Source organism: Aquarana catesbeiana, linkage group LG04, assembly GCF_042186555.1.
Source record: "Aquarana catesbeiana isolate 2022-GZ linkage group LG04, ASM4218655v1, whole genome shotgun sequence".
Taxonomy (NCBI): Eukaryota; Metazoa; Chordata; class Amphibia; order Anura; family Ranidae; genus Aquarana; species Aquarana catesbeiana.
Window position 1 is genome coordinate 568,173,447 of NC_133327.1, and position 20,748 is coordinate 568,194,194.

The 20,748-nt window shown below is 41.2% G+C and overlaps 1 protein-coding gene and 1 long non-coding RNA gene across 13 annotated transcripts in view; one reads left to right on the plus strand and one right to left on the minus strand.

Moving 5' to 3' along the window:
- The window catches only part of LOC141140654 (uncharacterized), a 905,916-nt gene that overhangs the window by 820,685 nt on the left and 64,483 nt on the right, over positions 1-20,748 (plus strand). The gene's annotated exons all lie outside the window — the stretch shown is intronic.
- ACOXL (acyl-CoA oxidase like) overlaps positions 20,031-20,748 on the minus strand; it is a 513,410-nt gene continuing 512,692 nt past the window's right edge. For both annotated transcript variants that reach the window (XM_073628050.1, XM_073628051.1), the window contains exon 19: positions 20,031-20,571. In XM_073628050.1, coding sequence (XP_073484151.1) covers positions 20,383-20,571 — 189 coding nt within the window. In that variant the 3' untranslated portion in view covers positions 20,031-20,382. The remainder of the gene's footprint in view (positions 20,572-20,748) is intronic.

The following is a 20,748-nucleotide window of genomic DNA, read 5'->3' on the forward strand; positions in this document are numbered from 1 at the left end:
TCAGAGTACCCGAGTACCTATCTGCAGCCCATTAGAGTACCCAAGTACCTGTCTGTAGCCCTGAGTATACCTATCTGCAGCCCATCAGAGTACCCAAGTACCTGTCTCCATCCTAGAGTACCTGGGTACCTATCTGCAGCCCATCAGTGTACCCGAGTACCTTCCCCAACCCAGAGTACCGGAGTACCTATCTTCAGCCGATCAGAGTACCCGAGTACCTGTCTCCAGCCCAGAGTACCCGAGTACCTGTCTCCAGCCCAGAGTACCTATCTGCAGCCCATCAGAGTAGCCGAATACCTGTCTCCAGCCCATCTGAGTACCCAAATACCTGTCTCCAGCCCATTGGAGTACCTGTCTCCAGCCCAAAAGAGTACCTGAGGTACCTGTCTCCAGCCCATTAGAGTATCTAAGTACCTGTCTCTAGCCCAGAGTACCCAAGTACCTATCTGCAGCCCATCAGAGTACCCAAGTACCTGTCTCCAGCCCAGTTTACCTATCTGCAGCCCATCAGAGTACCTGTCTCCAACCCATTTGAGTACCTGAGTACCTATCTGCAGCCCATCAGAGTTCCTGAGTACTTGTCTCTAGCCCATTAGAATACCCGAGTACCTATCTGCAGCCCATCAGAGTATCTGAGTACCTATCTGCAACCCATCAGAGTACCTGAGTACCTATCTGCAGTCCATGCCTCATAGAATATACGTTGGGGCGTTTGCTTTCCATAATCGGGTCATTTTGTGGGCGTTTCCATTGTCCTGGTGCTCCAGGGCCTTAAAAAGTGTGATAGGTAGCCAGGAAATTAGATATGTACAGTAATTTATGCTCCTAGAATGCCTGAAGGTGCTACTTGGATGTTGGGCCTCTGTATGTGACCAGGCTGTGTAAAAGTCTGACACATGTGGTATTGCCATACTCAGGAAGAGTAGCAGAATGTATTTTGGGGTGTAATTTTTGCTATATACATGGTATGTGTTAGAAGTATCTTAAAATTGAAAACCTCAAGAAATGAGATAGGCCATCAGTACATCAGGTGTGATCAATTTTTAATGATTGGCACCATATTTTGTAGATTCTACAACTTTCACACAGACTAAATAATATCCACTAATCTGGGTTATTTTTACCAAAAATATGGAGCAGTATACATTTATTTATGAACAAAAATTACTTATTTGCTAAAGTGTTTTTTTTTTCTTCCAAAATTGTTGCTCTTTTTTCACTTATACCGCAAAAAAAAATAACCCATTGGTGATTAAATACCACCATAAGAAAGCTCTATTTGTGTGATAAAAATTATTAAAAAATGTGTTACGGTACAGTGTTGCATGACTAATTGCCAGTGTTGCATGAATAATTGTCAGATGGGTAATTTTCATTTAAAGTGTAAGAGCACTGAAAGCTGAAAATTGGTCTGGGCAGGAAGGGGGTGAATGTTCCCTGTATTGAAGTGGATAAATGTGAGTTACTAAGTTTTTTATCTAATACATTTTAATTGGAATACTACACAATAAGGATTTGCTTTCTTGTATAACCATATCACCCAACAAGGTTTCCCCCTTGTGTCAGTATTTTGTTGGACCACCTTTTGCTTTAATTACAGCCTTTAGTCTGCTGGGATTTGTCTCTACTAACTTTGCACATGTAGACTTTGCAATATTTGCCCACTCTTCTTTGCAGAACAAGTTCAGTTACATTTGATGGTGACCCTTTGTGGACTGCAGTCTTCAAGTCATTACACATATATTTAATGAGGTTCAATGAGGTTTAAGTCTGGGCTCTGACTAAACCATGCAAGGACATGCAGCTTTTTCTCCTTCAACCACTGTGTGGTCATTTTTGTTGTGTGCTTTGGGTCATTGTCATGTTGTAAGGTAAACCTTCTTCCCATTGACAACTTTCTGGCAGAGGGCAGCAGATGTTCCTCAAGAATTTAATGGCATTTTGCCCCATCCAGTTTTCCTGCTATCCCGACAAGTGCTCCAGTCCCTGCTGCAAAGAAACACCCCATAATAGGATATTACCACCTCCATGCTTTACTGTAGGAATGGTGTTATTTGGATGGTCAGCTGTATTGGATTTCTGCCAGACATATAGTTTGGTGTTGAGGCCAAATAACGAAATTATACTCTGACCGTAACGCCTTTTTCCATGTGGTTTCAGAATCTTCAAGGTGCAGAATCTGGTGCAGCTCTGCATAGAGACCAATCAGCTTACAGGTTTTATTGTCAAAACTTAATTGAACAAGCTGAAGTTAGAAGCTGATTTGTTACCATGCACAGCTGCACCAGATTCTGTGTGCTCCAGTTTTAGTAAATCTCCCCCATGGTCTTGAAAACGCCACTTCTCCTCTGGCTTCCTAACTGAAGTGTGCTGAATGAGAGGGTTGTGCTGGGCCAGTGCTTGAGGCAAAGTCAGAACACATTTACAATGTTCTAAGTTTATTTCTTTACAAATACTTTGTTTGCAAAGAAATAGCCATAGCACACCTCATTGGAAACCACGACCCTAAAAAGAGTCATAAACCTCACAGCAGCACAAGTAACATTCAGTAATGTCCTTTTTTTGCTCTGTAGTCCCTTGAGAACTAAACAGTGCAGTTCATTTGACCTTTAGATATAAAGAAAATTCCATACAGCATCAAGAAGCAGAGCCTGCATTTAATTTTCATGATAACAATCACGTAACATAGTTAGTGAAAAGGGTTGGACAAATTCCTGAAAGGATATTATCATTGCATGCAGAGCAGCTAGATTCATAAATAGAACGTCTTCATAGTGGCCATCACTACACAGAAATCATTTCTTTGTATTAAATTACATTTATTATGTGTTCCTCCCTCCCTTTATGATACCATTTCCTGTACAGCTTAGATCTGCATCACAAAGTTGTGAGTCAAACTGCCCAAAAAAATGTCAAAACTACTGAAACACTTCATTGACCACATTGCTATAGAAAGTTTGTGTATGCTGTATCACAGCTTAAAGCTATTTAAAAGCATTTAGAAGATTTAACATTTAGACAAAATGAACGTGTGAACTTTTTGCTATAACTGTCATATATTTTCTAGAAGATAAAAATTATTTTGAGCCCAAATCAAACCTAAAAATCCCTGCCATGTAGCATCAAAGCCCTCTGCACTCCATTGTCACCAATGATGTATCCAGTAAGACAGCCTAGAGAGCAAAGATGTTTTACTGTGACCTATACACACTAATTAGAAATCACTTTTCACTGATCTGAATACATTGGAATTAAGTGCTGTGAATTATTGCACTTTGCATGTGTCACTTCTTGTTCTGTTGACTTAACATGAGCGTCCTGACTACAGAACCTATTCCCTGATGTGTGGGTGTAATGGAATTGTTTGTTACTATTAGATTCCCACATCCCCAACCTATTCCACTTGCAGTGCACTTGTAGTGCAAAGTGCATTTGCCTTTTGTAAATAACCCCCAAAGTGTCACATAATTGTGAAGTGAAAGGAAAATGATAAATGGTTTTCAAATTTTTTTACAAATAAATATGTGAAAAGTGCAGTGTGCATTTGTATTCAGCCCCCCTGAGTCAATACTTTGTAGAACCACCTTTTGCTGCAATTACAGCTGCAAGTCTTTTTGGGTATGTCTCTAGCAGCTTTGCACATCTAGAGATTTTAATTTTCGCCCACTCTTCTTTGCAAAATAGCTGAAGTTCTGTCAGATTGGATGGAGAGCGCCTGTGAACAGCAATTTTCAAGTCTTGCCACAGATTCTCAATTGGATTTAGGTCTGGACTTTTTCTGGGCCATTCTAACACATGTATATGCTTTGATCTAAACCCTTCCATTGTAGCTCTGGCTGTATGTTTAGGGTTGTTTTCCTGCTGGAAGGTGAACCTCTGCCCCAATCTCAAGTTTTTTGCAGACTCTTAACAGGTTTTCTTCTAAGATTGCCTTGTATTTGGCTCCCTCCATCTTCCCATCAACTCTGACCAGCTTTCCTGTCCCTGCTGAAATAAAGCATCCCCACAACATGATGCTGCCACCACCATGTTTCACAGTAGGGAGGGTGTGTTCAGGGTGATGTGCAGTGTTAGTTTTCCGCCACACATAGCGCTTTGCTTTTAGGCCAAAAAGTAAAATTTTGGTCTCATCTGACCAGAGCAACTTCTTCCACATGTTTGCTGTGTCCCCCACATGGCTTCTTGCAAGCTGCAAACGGGACTTCATATGGCTTTCTTTTAACAATGGCTTTCTTCTTGTCACCCCATAAAGGCCAGATTTGTGGAGTGCACGATTAATAGTTGTCTTGTTGACAGATTCTCCCAACTGAGTTGTGCCTTTTGGGTAGGCTTTACTCGGTGCACAGTGGTCTACAGGTACAAGAAGAGTGTAAATGCATATTTTCAAAATTGGATTAGTTTAGAAATATGGAACAGTGTTTGTGGACTGCACAAAGTGATTTTTTTTAATAAAGCTGAACTAACCCTTTAATGAAATACACCAATCCTATTAAAGGAAAATCCATAGAGCTAAGCAAATTCTCAAACAAGAGGGGTTTCTGTTAACATTTAGCACTAGGTACCCATGCCTTTGGATTCAAATGCACCCAAGAGGCAGTTGTACAAGTATTTGCTTTTTTTCTTCTTCTGAGTAAAGTCTTATGCTGCGTACACACGGTCGGATTTTCCGACAGAAAATGTTCGATGGGAGCTTTTTGTTGGAAATTCCGACCATGTGTAGGCTCCAGCAGACATTTTCCATTGGAATTTCTGTCGCACAAAATTTGAGATCTGGTTCTCAAATTTTCCGACAACAAAATCCGTTCGCGTAAATTCCTATCGTGTGTACACAATTCTGATGCACAAAGTGCCATGCATGCTCAGAATAAATTACGAGACGGAAGCGCTCGGTCTGGTAAAACTACCGTTTCTTATGGAGATAGCACATTCATCACGCTGCAATTTTTAAAATAGTTTAATGCAGCGCATTCTCTTCTTCTTTATAATGCTAGAAGAATGAAGTTGTTTTGCTGCTGATATTCACACAAAAGAGTTCTCACAAAATGATTTCTTTATTATTTCTCGTGATCTCCTGAATAATATATTTTTTTTTTTTCGTCAGATCTCCATAATGTTTATACATTTAAAAAAAAAATTTCTGTTTTTTTATCTACTATATATATATATTTTTTTTATATATTGATCTCCCTAATATTTTTTCTCATTTTGTGTGTCAAGTTACCACAACACCATTATTATCTTGTATTTTTTAATCTCAAGGAGGTTGGTGTTGGTGTCCCTTGTTAATTTGACATTGTATTTTTGAAATATACCTGCCTACTCACAAACAAACTGTCCTTTTTGAAGTTAAACACATAGGCAAGTATTTCTGTAAAAAAATATCAATTTATTATGGGTCATAACAAAAAAAGAGGAAGGCAACGCTGGAGAAACTGCTGAAATTGGCGAAGCCTTTGTACCCCAGGGCACACATCAATTATTTGCCAGCCAAAATTGGTGGCCTGAGGAGTCCATATATTAGCAAGCACAATCCGGTCCAGGAGTCCAAGAGATCAGGAACAGCAGCAGTTGACATCTATGTCCCCAGGTTGTGGTCATACAACAGCCTGCATCTTTTGCCAGACCAGACTGAACCCAGGCCATCACTTTTTTGTCTTCCTTACACGCTTCCTTCCAGGCTGTGGCTGTGGTGTTGGAGGTATGGCAGGAGGAGGAGGATGGTCCAATTCACACAGGTGGGTTTTGGGTGTGAGTTGGCCCCTCAACCCCTTATTTTGGGTGATGACCATAATTTCCTCACACAAGAGGCGTTGGCCCGCCTCCATTCGCTGCATTTTGTATGCAGTCATGCACGCAAAGGCCTCTTGGAGAGTGGGGGTGGTTCTGAGGGCCTCATTAGGATCCCTAATCAGCCTGAGTGCTGCCTCCTCCACATTACTCCCCTTCCTGGCCCTTTTGGTTTTAAGGTGGAGGGGAGGGACCTGAGATTGTGTGAGGCTCCTACTGGGCATAGCCACCTCCTGGCTGCCACTTCCCCCTGCCACCTCCTGGCTGCCACTTCCCCCGCCACCTCCTGGCTGCCACTTCCCCCGCCACCTCCTGGCTGCCACATTCCACAGCCACCTCCTGGTTGCCACATTCCACAGCCACCTCCTGGCTTTCACATTCCACGCCCTTCTCCTAGCTGAGGCTTTCCTGTGTATGAAAAAGGGACATAGTTTTAGTTTTAGTTAGTTAGTTTCAGCTCATGACTGTTGCAAATTGAATGTTAATAAATAGAAAAGACTATCATTCTGACCCCAGAATTTTTCATTCTTGTCCCAAACATTTTTGGCCACTACTGTCTATTGATATGTAAAACACTTTATTAAATCAGCAATTAGTGATCAATAATAACATCTAGTTACCATCATTTATTTTACGACATGAAATATGTTGAACAATGCTATACCTGGCTCAAGCTGGGCTCCTCCACATCTTCCTGGTTGGAAGGCCCAGGGTGGGCGTCGGAAGCCTCAGCTGGGGTGGAAGGAAGCGTGGAAAGAAGAGTTGAGAGGGATTCCCTGACTTCAGTCTGGTCTGTCAGAAAATGAAGTCTCTCATAGTACCACAGCCTGGGGACATAAATGTCATCTGCTGCTGCTCCTGATCTCATGGATTTCTGGACCTTAGTATGCTCAAGATTATATGTGCTCCTTAGGCCAATTTTTTACTCCGTCCTCCGCTCACAGATCATACTTACAACGCACGCATGTTACGTTTTATATACACTGCGCATGAGTGAAACTCCACCCGCCCCTGACGTTCTTTCTAGTCTATTCCCCGCCCCTTCTCTTTCGGCGCAGTGGGTAGAGAACATGGCAGAGACACAGCAGGTGCATGCAAAGGAGAGCAGCAATGACAAAAGCCCGGAGCCACAAACTTCCCGATCCCAGAGAAGATTTAAGGCCACAAATATGTCCTTTTTAGAGATGGTGGACATCTTGAAGAGGGCTAACTATGATGGGAAGTATGGACCTTACCCCAACCCAAATGTGAGAAAGACCAAGATCATGGCTAAAGTTGTGAAGAGTCTGCACTGGAATTTTGGGGTACGACGATCCAAGGATCAACTGAGGAAACGATGGTCAGACCTCAAATTGAGGGAGCACGATCAGTACAGAAGAATCAAGAGAGTTCTTAAAAAAAGTAAGTAGTTGTCGTGTGTTCCTATTCTCCTTATTACGTTTGTGCTGTTCCATGTGCCTTTCTTTACTGTTGTACAGTTTAAAAGTCCAACATTCATGTTCATGGGCACAGTAATCGGTCATAGGAAACATCGTTCGTTCGCCCACTTATAAGATGTTTTGGGCAGATGCAGGTTAACTATATTTGTTCAGGCCTATTTGTATTAAAATAAGTTTATTGTCTAGATGGGTTTGTACTAGAATGAAATGCAAACTTGATTCAGTGTAAGGAGAGTACACTCAGCAGCTGTTTACACATCTGGACGCAGGAGCACTAGTGTGGGACACCAGAACAAACTTTTTAGGGTGTCCCACACAGGTGCTCCAGTGGATACTAGGGCTGTCTCCATGTGTGATACTTTAACAAAAAAAGGTAAGTATTCCAGCTTTAGAAAGGAACTAAAAATTTCTTCCGCTTGGAACTCTGCCAAAACAGACAATTGTACGACACTTCCAAGCAATGTTTCATCTTACTATTGCTGCCCTCAAATATCTGTGTGCTAAGTATACCTATTTTTTTATTCACATAGGGGATAAAAGACTCGGGACATCTGAGGACACCACGAACCCCACACCTCCTAAAGAAGGGGAAATCCCAAAACCACAAACAGAGGATGTGGAGGGAGAAGTTTATGAAGTGGGCGAAATTGTCACCACAACAGGTGAGTGTCTGAGACCACAGCTTCAGGTAATAGATGTATGCCTGCATATTTATAATACATGGTGTTTTTTTTTTTAGGTGATGTGGATGTTGTGGAAGAAGAATCTCATTTCACCAGTGAAAGTGTGCAGATCCTCATCGGGGAGATAATAGGGTGCAATCATGATTTAGAAAAGATAAAGGAAAACATCAATGATATTCAACAAAAATGAAGATCATTGATGTTTTAGGCAGAATATAAAACACACAAAAAAATGTACCATTTTATTGTGTACTTTTGTTTTTAAAAACAAGTTTTAAAGTATTTTAAAAGCCAAATTTTGAAGATGCACACGGTGTGTCAACATGTGCGATCTGCCACCACGGGATATCAAGGTACGCGTTTTGTGGGTGCAACCCCTTCCGTGCAACTGAAGTAGGTGAGAGGAAGGGGTTGCACCCCCAAAACATGTTCATTGATCCCCCATGATGGGAGCTAGTACATGCTGACATTAGGCATGGGATCAGGAGGGAAATCCCCATTTTGAATCCCAATTTGTGTGCGTCTTCAAAATTTGGCTTTTACTGGGGTGACATCACCCCATCTACTGAAGGCAATATCAACACAGTATGGACATACTAATGACTGATATTGCCTACACTTTATAAAAGTTGGACTTTGTAAGTTCCTGAGTTGTGTATGTTATGTTTGGAAACATGTCTGTTGACCCAAAAAAAGGATATTTCTAATGTGACCAAAAAAAAAATGTAATGTGAATGTGCTCTGAGTAAAATGTTTTCTACTCAACAATGCGTGGCTTCTTCTTTCAATGCTCAAAAGCAGTTTTTGTAGTAAGTTGGTGTTTACAGTGACAATGGGGGTTTTTTACTAAAGGCAAATCCACTTTGCTCTACAAGTGCACTTTCATTGCAGTTTCAAGTCCACTTTTGCAGTGCAAAGTGGATTTTCCTTTAGTAAAAAACTCCCACGGTGCTTTTTAATTTGCCACAATCACGCCATTTTCGTGACTACCAAAAAAATCACAAAAGAAAGAAACACAAGCAGTAAATACAAGGAAATATTATTTCAGTTTATCCAAAAAATAATTATTTTTAAAATGTTTCTTGATTGTGTCGCATATCAATGGCCCCCCTACCCGCAAAGTACTCCAGATATTTTTGTCTCACTTCGTGGGCGCTTTGGGGGGATGGCCAGCTTCAAGTGCCATCAGGGTTGAAGTATCAGGAAAGCCGGCCTCAGTACCAACTGAGGCCACATAGTTAGATGCATTTTTTCGAACAAAATTGTGCAGAATGCAGCAGGCAAGCACAGTATGGTTCAGTTTATATTCCGCCATGTGGATTGGTGTCAGAAATAGGCGGAACCGGCTGGCCATTATCCTGAAAGTGTTCTCTACCACTCTTCTGCCTCTGGCCAGCCGGTAATTAAAAAACCCTCTGGTCCGGGGTGAGGGTCCTCATAGGGAATGGCCGCATAAGATGGTCCCCCAGCGCAAATGCTTCATCCGCGACAAAGAAGATCGAGAGTCCTTTCACATTGTCTTCTGGAGGTGGCAAGCCCAAGCTGCCATTCTGGAGCCGTTGGTAAAACTCCATCTGGGCGATGACTCCACCATCCGACCATTTTTCCCCCACGTCCACATAGAGAAAATCATATGTTACCGACACCACTGCCAACATCACTATAATATTAAACCCCTTGTAATTATAATTGCATGACCCCGAGTTGGGGGGTGGGACTATGTGGACGTGTTTCCCATCTATTGCCCCTCCGCAGTTGGGAAAGTCCCAACGCTGGGCAAATTGGGAAGCCACAGTCTGCCATTCCTGTGGCATTGAAGGAAACTGTGGAGTCAAACAAGAAAAAAAAAATTAGTCATTTTGCACATAACATTGCAAGCAGATTAGATGCAAACATTCTTGGCCAACATCAGTATAACATTTATTTGAAGGAGTATTTAAAGACAAATATATAAAAGTACTCTTATCATATTCCTCACCCCCTCTGATGGCCCATTGTTAAAATTTTAAGGGGGGGTACGTTTTGGACAGGTAACCGTCACCACTTCATCGAGAGCTGAATGCATAAATAATGTGTAATACTTTGGCCAGCCCCTCCTTACTTACACTATTGGCAGCCCACTGGACAGGTAACAAGTGTCATAATACAAAAATATGCATACACACTGTACAAATTGAAGCACTTTTTTACATTCTGCAATTACCTATCAAGATAATAGGAGAACAATTTTAAACAGTACCATTTGAAAGTATTCAGGCAGGCCCTTGCACTACATGCTTTGGTGAATTCATACAGAACTATGACCACAAAAGAGGTAGGTATATTGTGTATGGGTTTGGCAGATAGAGGATTGGTATCAGTTGACTTAGCGGTTGGGGGGGAGGGTTCCAAATGATTTTGGGACCCCCCAAAAAAAAAGCCTCTGGCACTCTGCATGATTACATTCCCCCTGATGATGACACGTATGCCCTGTGTCGAAGACGCGTAGGGGAGGGGCCAGGATGGAGTGTTAGGCAGCAGCAGCTGTCGGTGCTGGGACGGTCTCCATATCCTCACTGTTACATCCATTACCTCATATCCAGATTATATGCCTTTTCAGAGTGGTGCACTGACGCACCCTCAAAATGCGAGTATCCCTTTGGGGGAGAGTTTTTTTATCTGACCTTGGAATAAATATTTTATACGTTATCACACTATATGGTTCCTTTCCTTTTCTCCTTGCTTATTGTTTGAGCTTATGCTGGAGCCTGTTTTCCTGTGATCCACATAGAGCCCTGGGTGGCTCAAAAGTGTTTCCTGACTGTCTAGCGACTTAGTCACATTCTCTAAGGTGAGCGCTTTACCTTGGGGGGGTCACCTTTGATTCACCATCGCATGATCTGTGGCACATGGAATTTTAGCACGTTTGAATACATCACTACTGAAGATCATTTGTCATGACTTTTGTGACGGACTTTTGTGTTCAATATATATCTAGTTCATGATGGACTATTAAGTACATGTATTGCGTGACACTTTGCACTTTTTGGTTGGCACATGTCACTTTTCAGTATTTGTTTGCATGTATATATTTTTGAAGCAATTTCAGTATTTGCATGTATATATTTTTGAAGCAATATTAATTATTAAAATTACTATCATTATTTTATTTGTCAATTGCACTTTTTTTAGCACCTGTTCTGCACTTATTTATTTTTGAGCAAATGTATTTATTAATATTACCATTATCATTCCATATGCCTATTGCACAGTTTATTTGTGCACATTAGGTTAGTTTTTTTTATGGGATATAGTGCATAGTGTGGTAGATACTTTTGCACTTTGTTGTATATGTACTGTATCTCTTTGTGCCGTGATAGGGGCACTTCAGCACACTCTAGCACATCATATTTTTATTTATATGACCACAAAAGAGGTAGGTATATTGTGTATGGGTTTGGCAAAGTCAGCAGATATAGGATTGGTATCGGTTGACTTAGCGGTTGGGGGGGGGGTTCCAAATGATTTTGGGACCCCCCAAAAAAAGCCTCTGGCACTCTGCATGAATTTAAGCACACAAATAACATTTAAACACATTTTAGGGGGTGCTTAGGGTAAAGCAGTACTATGGAGCTGACAAAATACATTGTTAAGTGACTAGGCTAGGTAGGTATGGGCCCAGGCTAGCATGCTGGGGAGGTCAGTGAAGGCAAATAAGCATGAAGGACAAAAAAGGAAGTTTGAAAAATTATAGCATGCATGAGGAGAAAGGGGACATTCACAGCATATTACAATCATGGTAATTAGGGAATGATGAAAGAAATACAATACATTAGCAAACATTAAATACATATAATGTGATATTAAAGGAGAAATATTACCTTAATATAGTCCTTCTGCAGGACCTGTATAATGGCAGAACAGGTCTCTGGAATAATGATCCCCAGAGCCTGGGGGGAGATGCCTGTCGAGAACTTGATGTCCTGCAGACTTCTCCCCGTTGCCAAGTAGCACAAGGTGGCGACTAGCCTCTGTTCAGGAGTGATGGCTTGGGGGACAGTAAAGCCAAAACACGGGGTCCGTCGTCCTGAGATAATTCCTGAAATCATCAAGATTATTCTCACGGATCTCCTGCAACAAAGGCATATGAGAGAATTGGTCACATTTTTTTTCCAACATCCGTCAGAAAAAAAAACATGGATTTTGTTGTCGGAATGTGCAATTGTGTGTACATGGCATTAGGCTGGGTTCACACATATGCAGGTTGGACCCATCTTCAGTGTTCTGGCTGAGGGAAGAAGGTTCTCATCCAAGATCTTATAATATACGGCCCCAGCCATTGGACACTCAATGCAGCAAAGTTGGTCTGTACCTTTAGCAGAAAACCACCCCCAAAGCATAATGCATCCACCTCCATTCTTGACTGTAGGGATAGTGTTCTTAGGGTCATAGTCAGCATTTTTCTACCTCCATAAATGGCGACACGAGTTAATGCCAAAGAGCTCAATTTTGGTCTCATCTGACCACAACACTTTCTCCCAATCCTTTTCTGAATCATCTAGATCAGGGATATGCAATTAGCGGACCTCCAGCTGTTGCAGAACTACAATTCCCATGAGGCATAGCAAGACTCTGACAGCGACAAGCATGACACCCAGAGGCAGAGGCATGATGGGACTTGTAGTTTTGCAACAGCTGGAGGTCCTCTAATTGCATATCCCTGATCTAGATGTTCATTGGCATGACTGTAGATGTGCCTTCTTGAGGAGGGGGACTCGCCGTGTTTGGAGGAAGAAAAATGCTGACTATTGTGATTAATTAGGAATTAAAGAGTAACTATTCATCTGACTGGAAAAGGTTCTAATGATGTACAGCGGGGAAAAGAATTATTTGATCCCCTGCAGATTTTGTAAGTTTACCCACTTACAAAGAAATGAAGGGTCTATCATTTTTATCATAGGTATATTCTAAATCTCATCCAAGATTTTACAACACATGGCCCCATCCATTGGCCTCTCAATGCTGCAAAGTCTGTCTGTACCTTTAGCAGAGAAACAGCCATAAAAGCATATTTCCACCTCTGTGCTTGACTGTAGGGATGGTGTTCTTAGGATCATAGTCAGCATTTTTTCCTCCTAACACGGCGAGTCCCCCTCCTCAAGAAGGCACATGTAGTCAGGCCAATGAACATCTAGATCAGGGATAAGCAATTAGCGGACCTCCAGCTGTTGCAAAACTACAAGTCCCATCATGACTCTGCCTCTGGGTGTCATGCTTGTGGCTGTCAGAGTCTTACTATGCCTCATGGGACTTGTAGTACTGCAACAGCTGGAGGTCTGCTAATTGCATATCCCCGATCTAGATGATTCAGAGAAGGATTGGGAGAAAGTGCTGTAGTCAGATGAGACCAAAATTGAGCTCTTTGGCATTAACTCTACCAACGGTTTATGGCGGTAGAAAAATGCTGACTATGACGCTAAGAACACCATCCCTACAGTCAAGCACGTAGGTGGAAACAATATGCTTTGGGGCTGTTTCTCTCCTAAAGGGACAGATCGATTTTGACGCATTGAGGGGCCAATGGATGGGGCCATGTGTTGTAAAATCTTGGATGAGAACCTTCTTCCCTCAACCACAACACTGAAGATGGATCATGGATTGGTCTTTCAGAATGACAATGACCAAAAACATACTGCCAAGGCAACAAAGAAGTGGCTCAAGAAGAACCACATTAAGGTCATGGAGTGTCCTAGCCAGTCTATAGACCTTATATAGACAATTTATGAAGGGAGCTGAAACGTCAACAGCCAAGAAACCTTAAGTATTTAGAGAAGATCTGTAAAGAATCAAAATCCCCCCTGAGATGTGTGCAAACCTGGTCACTAACTACAAGAAACATCTTACCTCTGTGCTTGCCAACAAGGGTTTCACCACCAAGTACTCAGTCATGTTTTGCTTAGGGATCAAATACTTATTTTACTCACCGAACTGCAACTCAATTTATAACATTTGTTTTATGTGTTTTTTCTGGATTTTTGGTTGATATTCTGTCTCTATCATTTAAAATACACCTATGATAAAAATTATAGACCCTCCATTACTTTGAAAGTGGGTAAACTTACAAAATCTGCAGTGGATCAAATAATTATTTTCCCCACTGTACATCATTAGAACCTTTTCTAGTCAGATGAAAAGTTACACTTTAATTCCGAATTAATCACCATAAGGGGTCATGTCACACTTGACAGTAAAAACAGGTGGATGAGCTGCAGTTTAACTCCCCCCCCATCATCCTCGCATCCTCTCATATGGTCAGTGGCCAGGTTAGTACACACTGCAAAATTTATACCACAGGTCACGTTCAGCAGGCAATTTTAGCTGGATGCAGAGCTGCTACTGTAGCTGCCTACAATGCAAAGGCAGCAGCAGTTACATTAGATAACATGGCTACCTTCTGAAGCTGGGGATTCTGTAACTAACTCCAAATATTGCAAAACTTTAGTCACTCAGCAATTGAAGTATTTCTCAGTCGATATGTTTTTTACCTTAACCCCTTCACGCCTAAGAGCCCATTCACACAGGGACGACTTGTCAGGCGACCTAGTCGCCTGACAAGTCGCCTCCCGTTCTGTGCTATGGAACCGTTCTAAGGGGAGCGACGCAAGTCTCTCCGACTTAGAAAAAGGTTCCTGTACGACTTCGGGGGCGACTTGCATAGACTTCTATACAGAAGTCGTTTTGCAAGTCGCCCGGGCAGTCGTTTGCAGGTCGCCTCGCTAAGGCGACCTGCAAGTCGTGTTGCCCCTGTGTGAATGGGGTCTAAGGGTAAAACAAATATAAATAAGCACAATTTTGCAACTTTGATACGTGTTAGTAAAACTGTACATATCATCACAACAACTTTGTGCATCCAGGTGAATTATACTGCGTTTTCAGGACAAATTGTGCTTTCTTTTGATGGTAAATAGTAATGTATATCTCCTGATTTTTTTTATCAAAGAAAAACTGGCCCAAAATGGTAAAAAAACCCTTTTTTAATGTAGCTATAAATTTCTTGCTATTATCCTGATTCCGATTGCTCATTGCTAGCCCAGACTCTGTGCTAGGAGCGTGATTGCGGCGTGCTTCCAGCACAAAGGGAGATACACATACTGTATATGTGGCCCCACGGAAAACAGCCCACTTCATGTGAGGCTGCATATATGTGTTAGGGGTTACACATCCCTAACCGCTTCAGCCCCGGAAGATTTTACCCCCTTCCTGACCAGAGCACTGTTTGCGATTTGGCACTGCGTCGCTTTAACTGACAATTGCGCGGCTGTGCAACGTTACACCAAAACAAAATTGACGTCCTTTTTCCCCCCATAAATAGAGCTTTCTTTTGGTGGTATCACCTCTGCAGTTTTTATTTTTTGCACTATAAACAAAAAAAGAGTGACGATTTTGAAAAAAGCAATATTTTTTACTTTTTGCTATAATAAATATCCCCAAAAAATATGTAAAAAAAACAATCTTGTTTCCTCAGTTTAGGCCGATATGTATTCTACATATTTTTGGTAAAAAAAAAAATCGTAATAAGCGTATATGGATTGGTTTGCGCAAAAGTTATAGCATCTACAAAATAAGGGATAGTTTTATGGCATTTTTATTATTATTTTTTTTTATTAGTAATGACGGCCATCTGCGATTTTTATCATGACTGCGTCATTATGGCGGACACATCGGACACTTTTGACACTATTTTGGGACCATTGTCATTTATACAGCAATTGGTGCTATAAAAATGCACTGATTACTGTGTAAATGACACTGGCAGGGAAGGGGTTAAACACTAGGGGGCGCTCAAGGGGTTAAGTGTGTCCTAGGGAGTGATTCTAACTGTGGGGAGGATGGGCTACCACTGACATGACAGCGATCACTGCTCCCGATGACAGGGAGCAGTAGATCCCTGTCATGTCACTAGGCTGAAAGGGGAAATGCCTTGTTTACATAGGCATCTCCCCTTTCTGCCGCTCCGTGACACGATTGTGGGACACCGGCGGACATCGAGTCCGCAGGCACGGTCACGCAGTATGTGGCGGGCGCACTAGCCCTGCAAATTAAAGGAGACATACAGGTACACCCATTTGCCCACCGCTGCCATTGTGCCGACGTATATCGGCGTGCGGCGGTCGGCAAGTGGCTAACACAGACCACTCTCCTGACATCCCCAACACTTACCACTCTCCTGTCACCAATCCAGCACCATCCTGGCTAAAGCACTGCTGCTCTATCTTTCTGGTCTCACTGGAAACTCTTATAGTGGTGAGAGCCATATATTTAACTTTCTCCGTGAACTCCTGAACCTTTCTCCCCTTCACTTCTTGTTGTTTGGAACAAGCAGCGCATGTTAGTTGAAGTCATGTTCACTGCTATATACATAGTACAAAGCTCATAGTACATAGTCCCTCATTCATCCTGAGGGGGGAGAGCAAGAGAGCGTAGCTTTCAGACATACAGTTTACCTTTATCATTGAATGTGAAAGTAAAAGAAAATCCCAAATTTTGGGTTTTCCCCAGAAAAGTAATAGAGGGAAAATATTCCAATGGGGACACTAGTTCTCGTGACTGGGGAGGTCCACGGGAGATTCCTTTAACCAGTTGACCTCCAAAAGATTTACCCCCCAATGATCAGGCCATTTTTTGCGATACGGCACTGCATTACTTTAACTGACAATTGCACGGTCATGCAGCGCTGTACCAAAATAAAATTTATGTAATTTTGTTCTCACAAATAGAGCTTTCTTTTGGTGTTATTTGATCACCTGTCTTTTTATTTTTTGCGCTATAAACAAAGACTGACAATTTTGAAAAAAAAAAAAAAAAATTTTTTACTTTCTGCTATAAAACATGTCCAATAAATAAATAAAAAAAATATATTTCAGAAATTTAGGCCCATATGCATTCTACTACATGTTTTTGGTCAAAAAAATCCCAATATGCGAATTGATTGGTTTACGCAAATGTTGCAGTGTTTACAAATCATGGAATATATTTATGGAATTTCTATTTATTTATTTTATACTAGTAATGGTAGCGATCAGCGACTTATAGGGGGCCTACGATATTGCGGCGGCCTATTAGACACTAACAAACTTTTTGGGGACCAGTGACACTAATACAGTGATCAGTGCTAAAAATATACACTGTCACTGTACTAATGACACTGGCTGGGCGATCAAGGGGTTACCTGTGTGCCTAGCCAGTGTTTTTGTGTACAGTGTGCTGCTTTCACTAGGGGAAGAGTTGTGTTTTACTAAGACCGATGGAGGACATCGAGTCTCCGGGACCCGCAGATCATCTTCTGCTGTGAATTATCACAGCAGATATTGGTGCACCCCTTACAGGTAGAAGTGCATAATCACACACACACACACATATATATATATATATATATATATATATATAAATACGTGATCCTGCACACAGCTTCCGCCCTGTAGTAGTAAAAGTGCTATAGGGCGGTCCACAAGTGGTTAATTTGCATGGATTTTATCTCACTTCCTGCTTGGCTATGGGATACGATAGGAAGTGAAGGAAAATCTCCCCAATGGGCCAAAGATGGCAAAATTAAACCTTACAGGGTATATAACCCTCCCTTACTCACTTACTGTTGCCCTTAGTTCTAGTTTAAGAATTTATACTTGAATAGATTTTTTTTTTTTTAAACAGAGTTCAGTTTAAGGTATTTTTAAGAAAACAATAAGGTATTGTAAATAAAATCTACCGAAATGTCCTTTCTTTGCTGTATAATACTTATTGAAGCAGCTTGAAAAGAAATGACATGTCTACACTTATGTTTATTGCTCTGGATACTTATCCCAAATGCAGCATGTACTACTGACCACTGACCGACTGGGGCCAGGGAGATGACCTCCCTGGCTGTGTTGCTTAACTGCAGTAAAGAAAAGTCAGGTACCCAGGCTAGCGGGGATGAGTAAAGCCTAGCACACACGAGCCAGACGTTGGGTGACTTTTGGCCCATGTGTACTGCAGCTGGTCCGATAGAAGCCTGCCGTTTGTGCACGTCGAAGGGGCATGACCGAAAAAGGTCTGTCGATCGGCTCCTGATCAGCACTCTTAGCCTGGCTGAAAGCACTGATCGTAGTGTTCTGGCGGGGGTGCCCCCCCATCAGAGTATAAAAGCACAGCAAAAGCACTGTACTAACATTGCATAGTTAGTACAGCGGCTCCTCCTGAGCTGTCAGTTTTTTTTTTGTTCAGCTTTAGTCTCAGGACAGGATAGACAGAAATAACAATTATTTGGCAGATAAAACATCTACTATACAGTAGATACATATTAGTGGTGTATTCAGCTGTATGCTGAGAATTTAATTTTAATGACTATGATCGACTAAAATGTACAGGGCCTTGAAAAAGTATTCACACCCCTTGAAATTTTCCACATTTTGTCATGTTACAACCAAAAACATAAGTGTATTTTATTGGGATTTTATGTGATTGACCAACACAAAGTGGCACATAATTGTGAAGTGGATGGAAAATGATAAATGGTTTTCCAAATTTTTTACAAATAAATATCTGAAAAGTGGGGCGTGCATTTGTATTCAGCTCAATACTGTAGAACCACCTTTCCCTGCAATTACAGCTGCAAGTCTTTTTGAGGATGTCTCTACCAGCTTTGCGCATCTAGAGAGTGACATTTTTACCCATTCTTCTTTGCAAAATAGCTCAAGCCCTGTGAGATTGGATGGAGAGCGTCTGTGAACAGCAATTTTCGAGTCTTGCCACAGATTCTCAATTGGATTTAGGTCTGGACTTTGACTGGGCCATTCTAACACGCTTTAATTTAAACTATTTCATTGTGGCACTGGCTGTATGTTTAGGGTCGTTGTCCTGCTGGAAGGTGAACCTCTGCCCCAGTCTCAAGTCTTTTGCAGACTCTAACAGGTTTTCTTCTTGGAGTGCACTACTAATAGTAGTCCTGTGGACAGATTCTCCCACCTGAGCTGTGAATCTCTGCAGCTCCTCCAGAGTTACCATGGGCCTCTTGGTTGCTTCTCTTTGCCCGGCCTGTCAGTTTAGGTGGACGGCTATGTCTTGGTAGGTTTTGCAGTTGTGCCATACTCTTTCCATTTTCGGACGATGGATTGAACAGTGCTCTATGAGATATTCAAAGCTTGGGATATTTTTTTATAAACTAACCTTGTTTTAAACTTCTCCACAACTTTATCCCTGACCTGTCTGGTGTATTCCTTGGCCTCTGTGATGCTGTTTGTTCATTAAGGTTCCCTAAGAAACATCTGAGGGCTTCACAGAACAGCTGTATTGATACTGAGATTAAATTACACACAGGTGGACTCTTTTTACTAATTAGGTGACTTCTGAAAGCAATTGGTTCCACTAGATTTAAGTTAGGGGTATCAGAGTAAAGGGGGCTGAATACAAATGCACGCCACACTCTTCAGATAATTATTTGTAAAAGAATTTGAAAACCAGTTATCGTTTTCCTTTCACGTCACAATTATGTGCCACTTTGTGTTGGTATATCACATACAATCCCAATAATATACATTTACGTTTTTTAGTTGTAACATGACAAAATAGCAAATTTCAAGGGGTATGAACACTTTTTCAAGGCACTGTATATATAGCCCAATTTTTGTTTTTTAGTTTACAAAAAAGTGGGAAGGGTTAGAACTAGTTATTACTGTCTCCAACTAAATATCCAAAAATTTGCTTGATCCAATAAAACATGAAGATTAAAAGCTGGACTCTGGTCAGAACCCTTGGTCTTGCATTGTACGGTAAATCCATCGGAGGATCGGTTATTCAGCAAGGGGGAAAGGGGACCTACAGGAGCGGTGAGTAATGTAAGTAATTCTGTCTATTAAATGCTCGCTAGACTAAAAGAACATTAGATTCTTACCATAAGGGGGACTACCATAAGGAAACTTACGTTCAGATTTATATTTTCTGTTCCACTTGTCAATTTGTAATGATTGAGGCAATGATGTATTTCTTTGACATTGATGTAAACGGGTGACCCATTTTTAGAGTACTCAGCAAACACTAACATAGCAGTTTTTTTTTTAAATAGAATGAAACTTAAAATAATGATTGAGACACAGGATTTACGGTACGTGATTAATAAAATCATGTCTATATTATTAAAGACAGTATATTTCTTAACCTGTTACATAAAATTTCTTTACAGTTACAATATGTATACCTTGACAATAACTCCATTATCATTTCATTTTTACATTTCTGTTAAAAATCTATCTATAAAAAATTAAATTTAAAAGTCCCCATGTCTTCATATTGTTATCCGTGCTTATTTATTGTTTCAGTATTCAAAATCACAGAAAATATCAAGTCTTTATTATAAAGGTATTTGAATAATTTTCTTCCATTGAGAACAAGATAGCTTGAACTTTTCTCCGAGTCATTTTGCTTGACTTTATTTCTTTATGACATCCATCTGGGCACACTTATAGCTTTGCACTAATTCTCTTTAGCACTTTGCTGTCTCCTTTCTGCTGTGGCTGAGGATAATATGCCCACTGAGCTCTTGTGCTGGGAATGCCAGCAATGGGAGCCTGGATGGTCTTATCAGGAATGTTAAACGCGGAAACTACCTCCAGGGCATCATCTTTCACCAGCTTGCACAGCTCCAGTAACTGTAAAACAAAAAACAAAATGATCTGTAAGCAGGATACACAGCTATTTACTCTATGGTAACTCACCCAAACCATTGGACTAATTTGATTTAAAGCAAACACTGCAAGCAACCTGGACTTCGCCGCTGGTTGCTGCTGTATAATCAGTACTCTGTTGAATATTTTTATCACTATTAT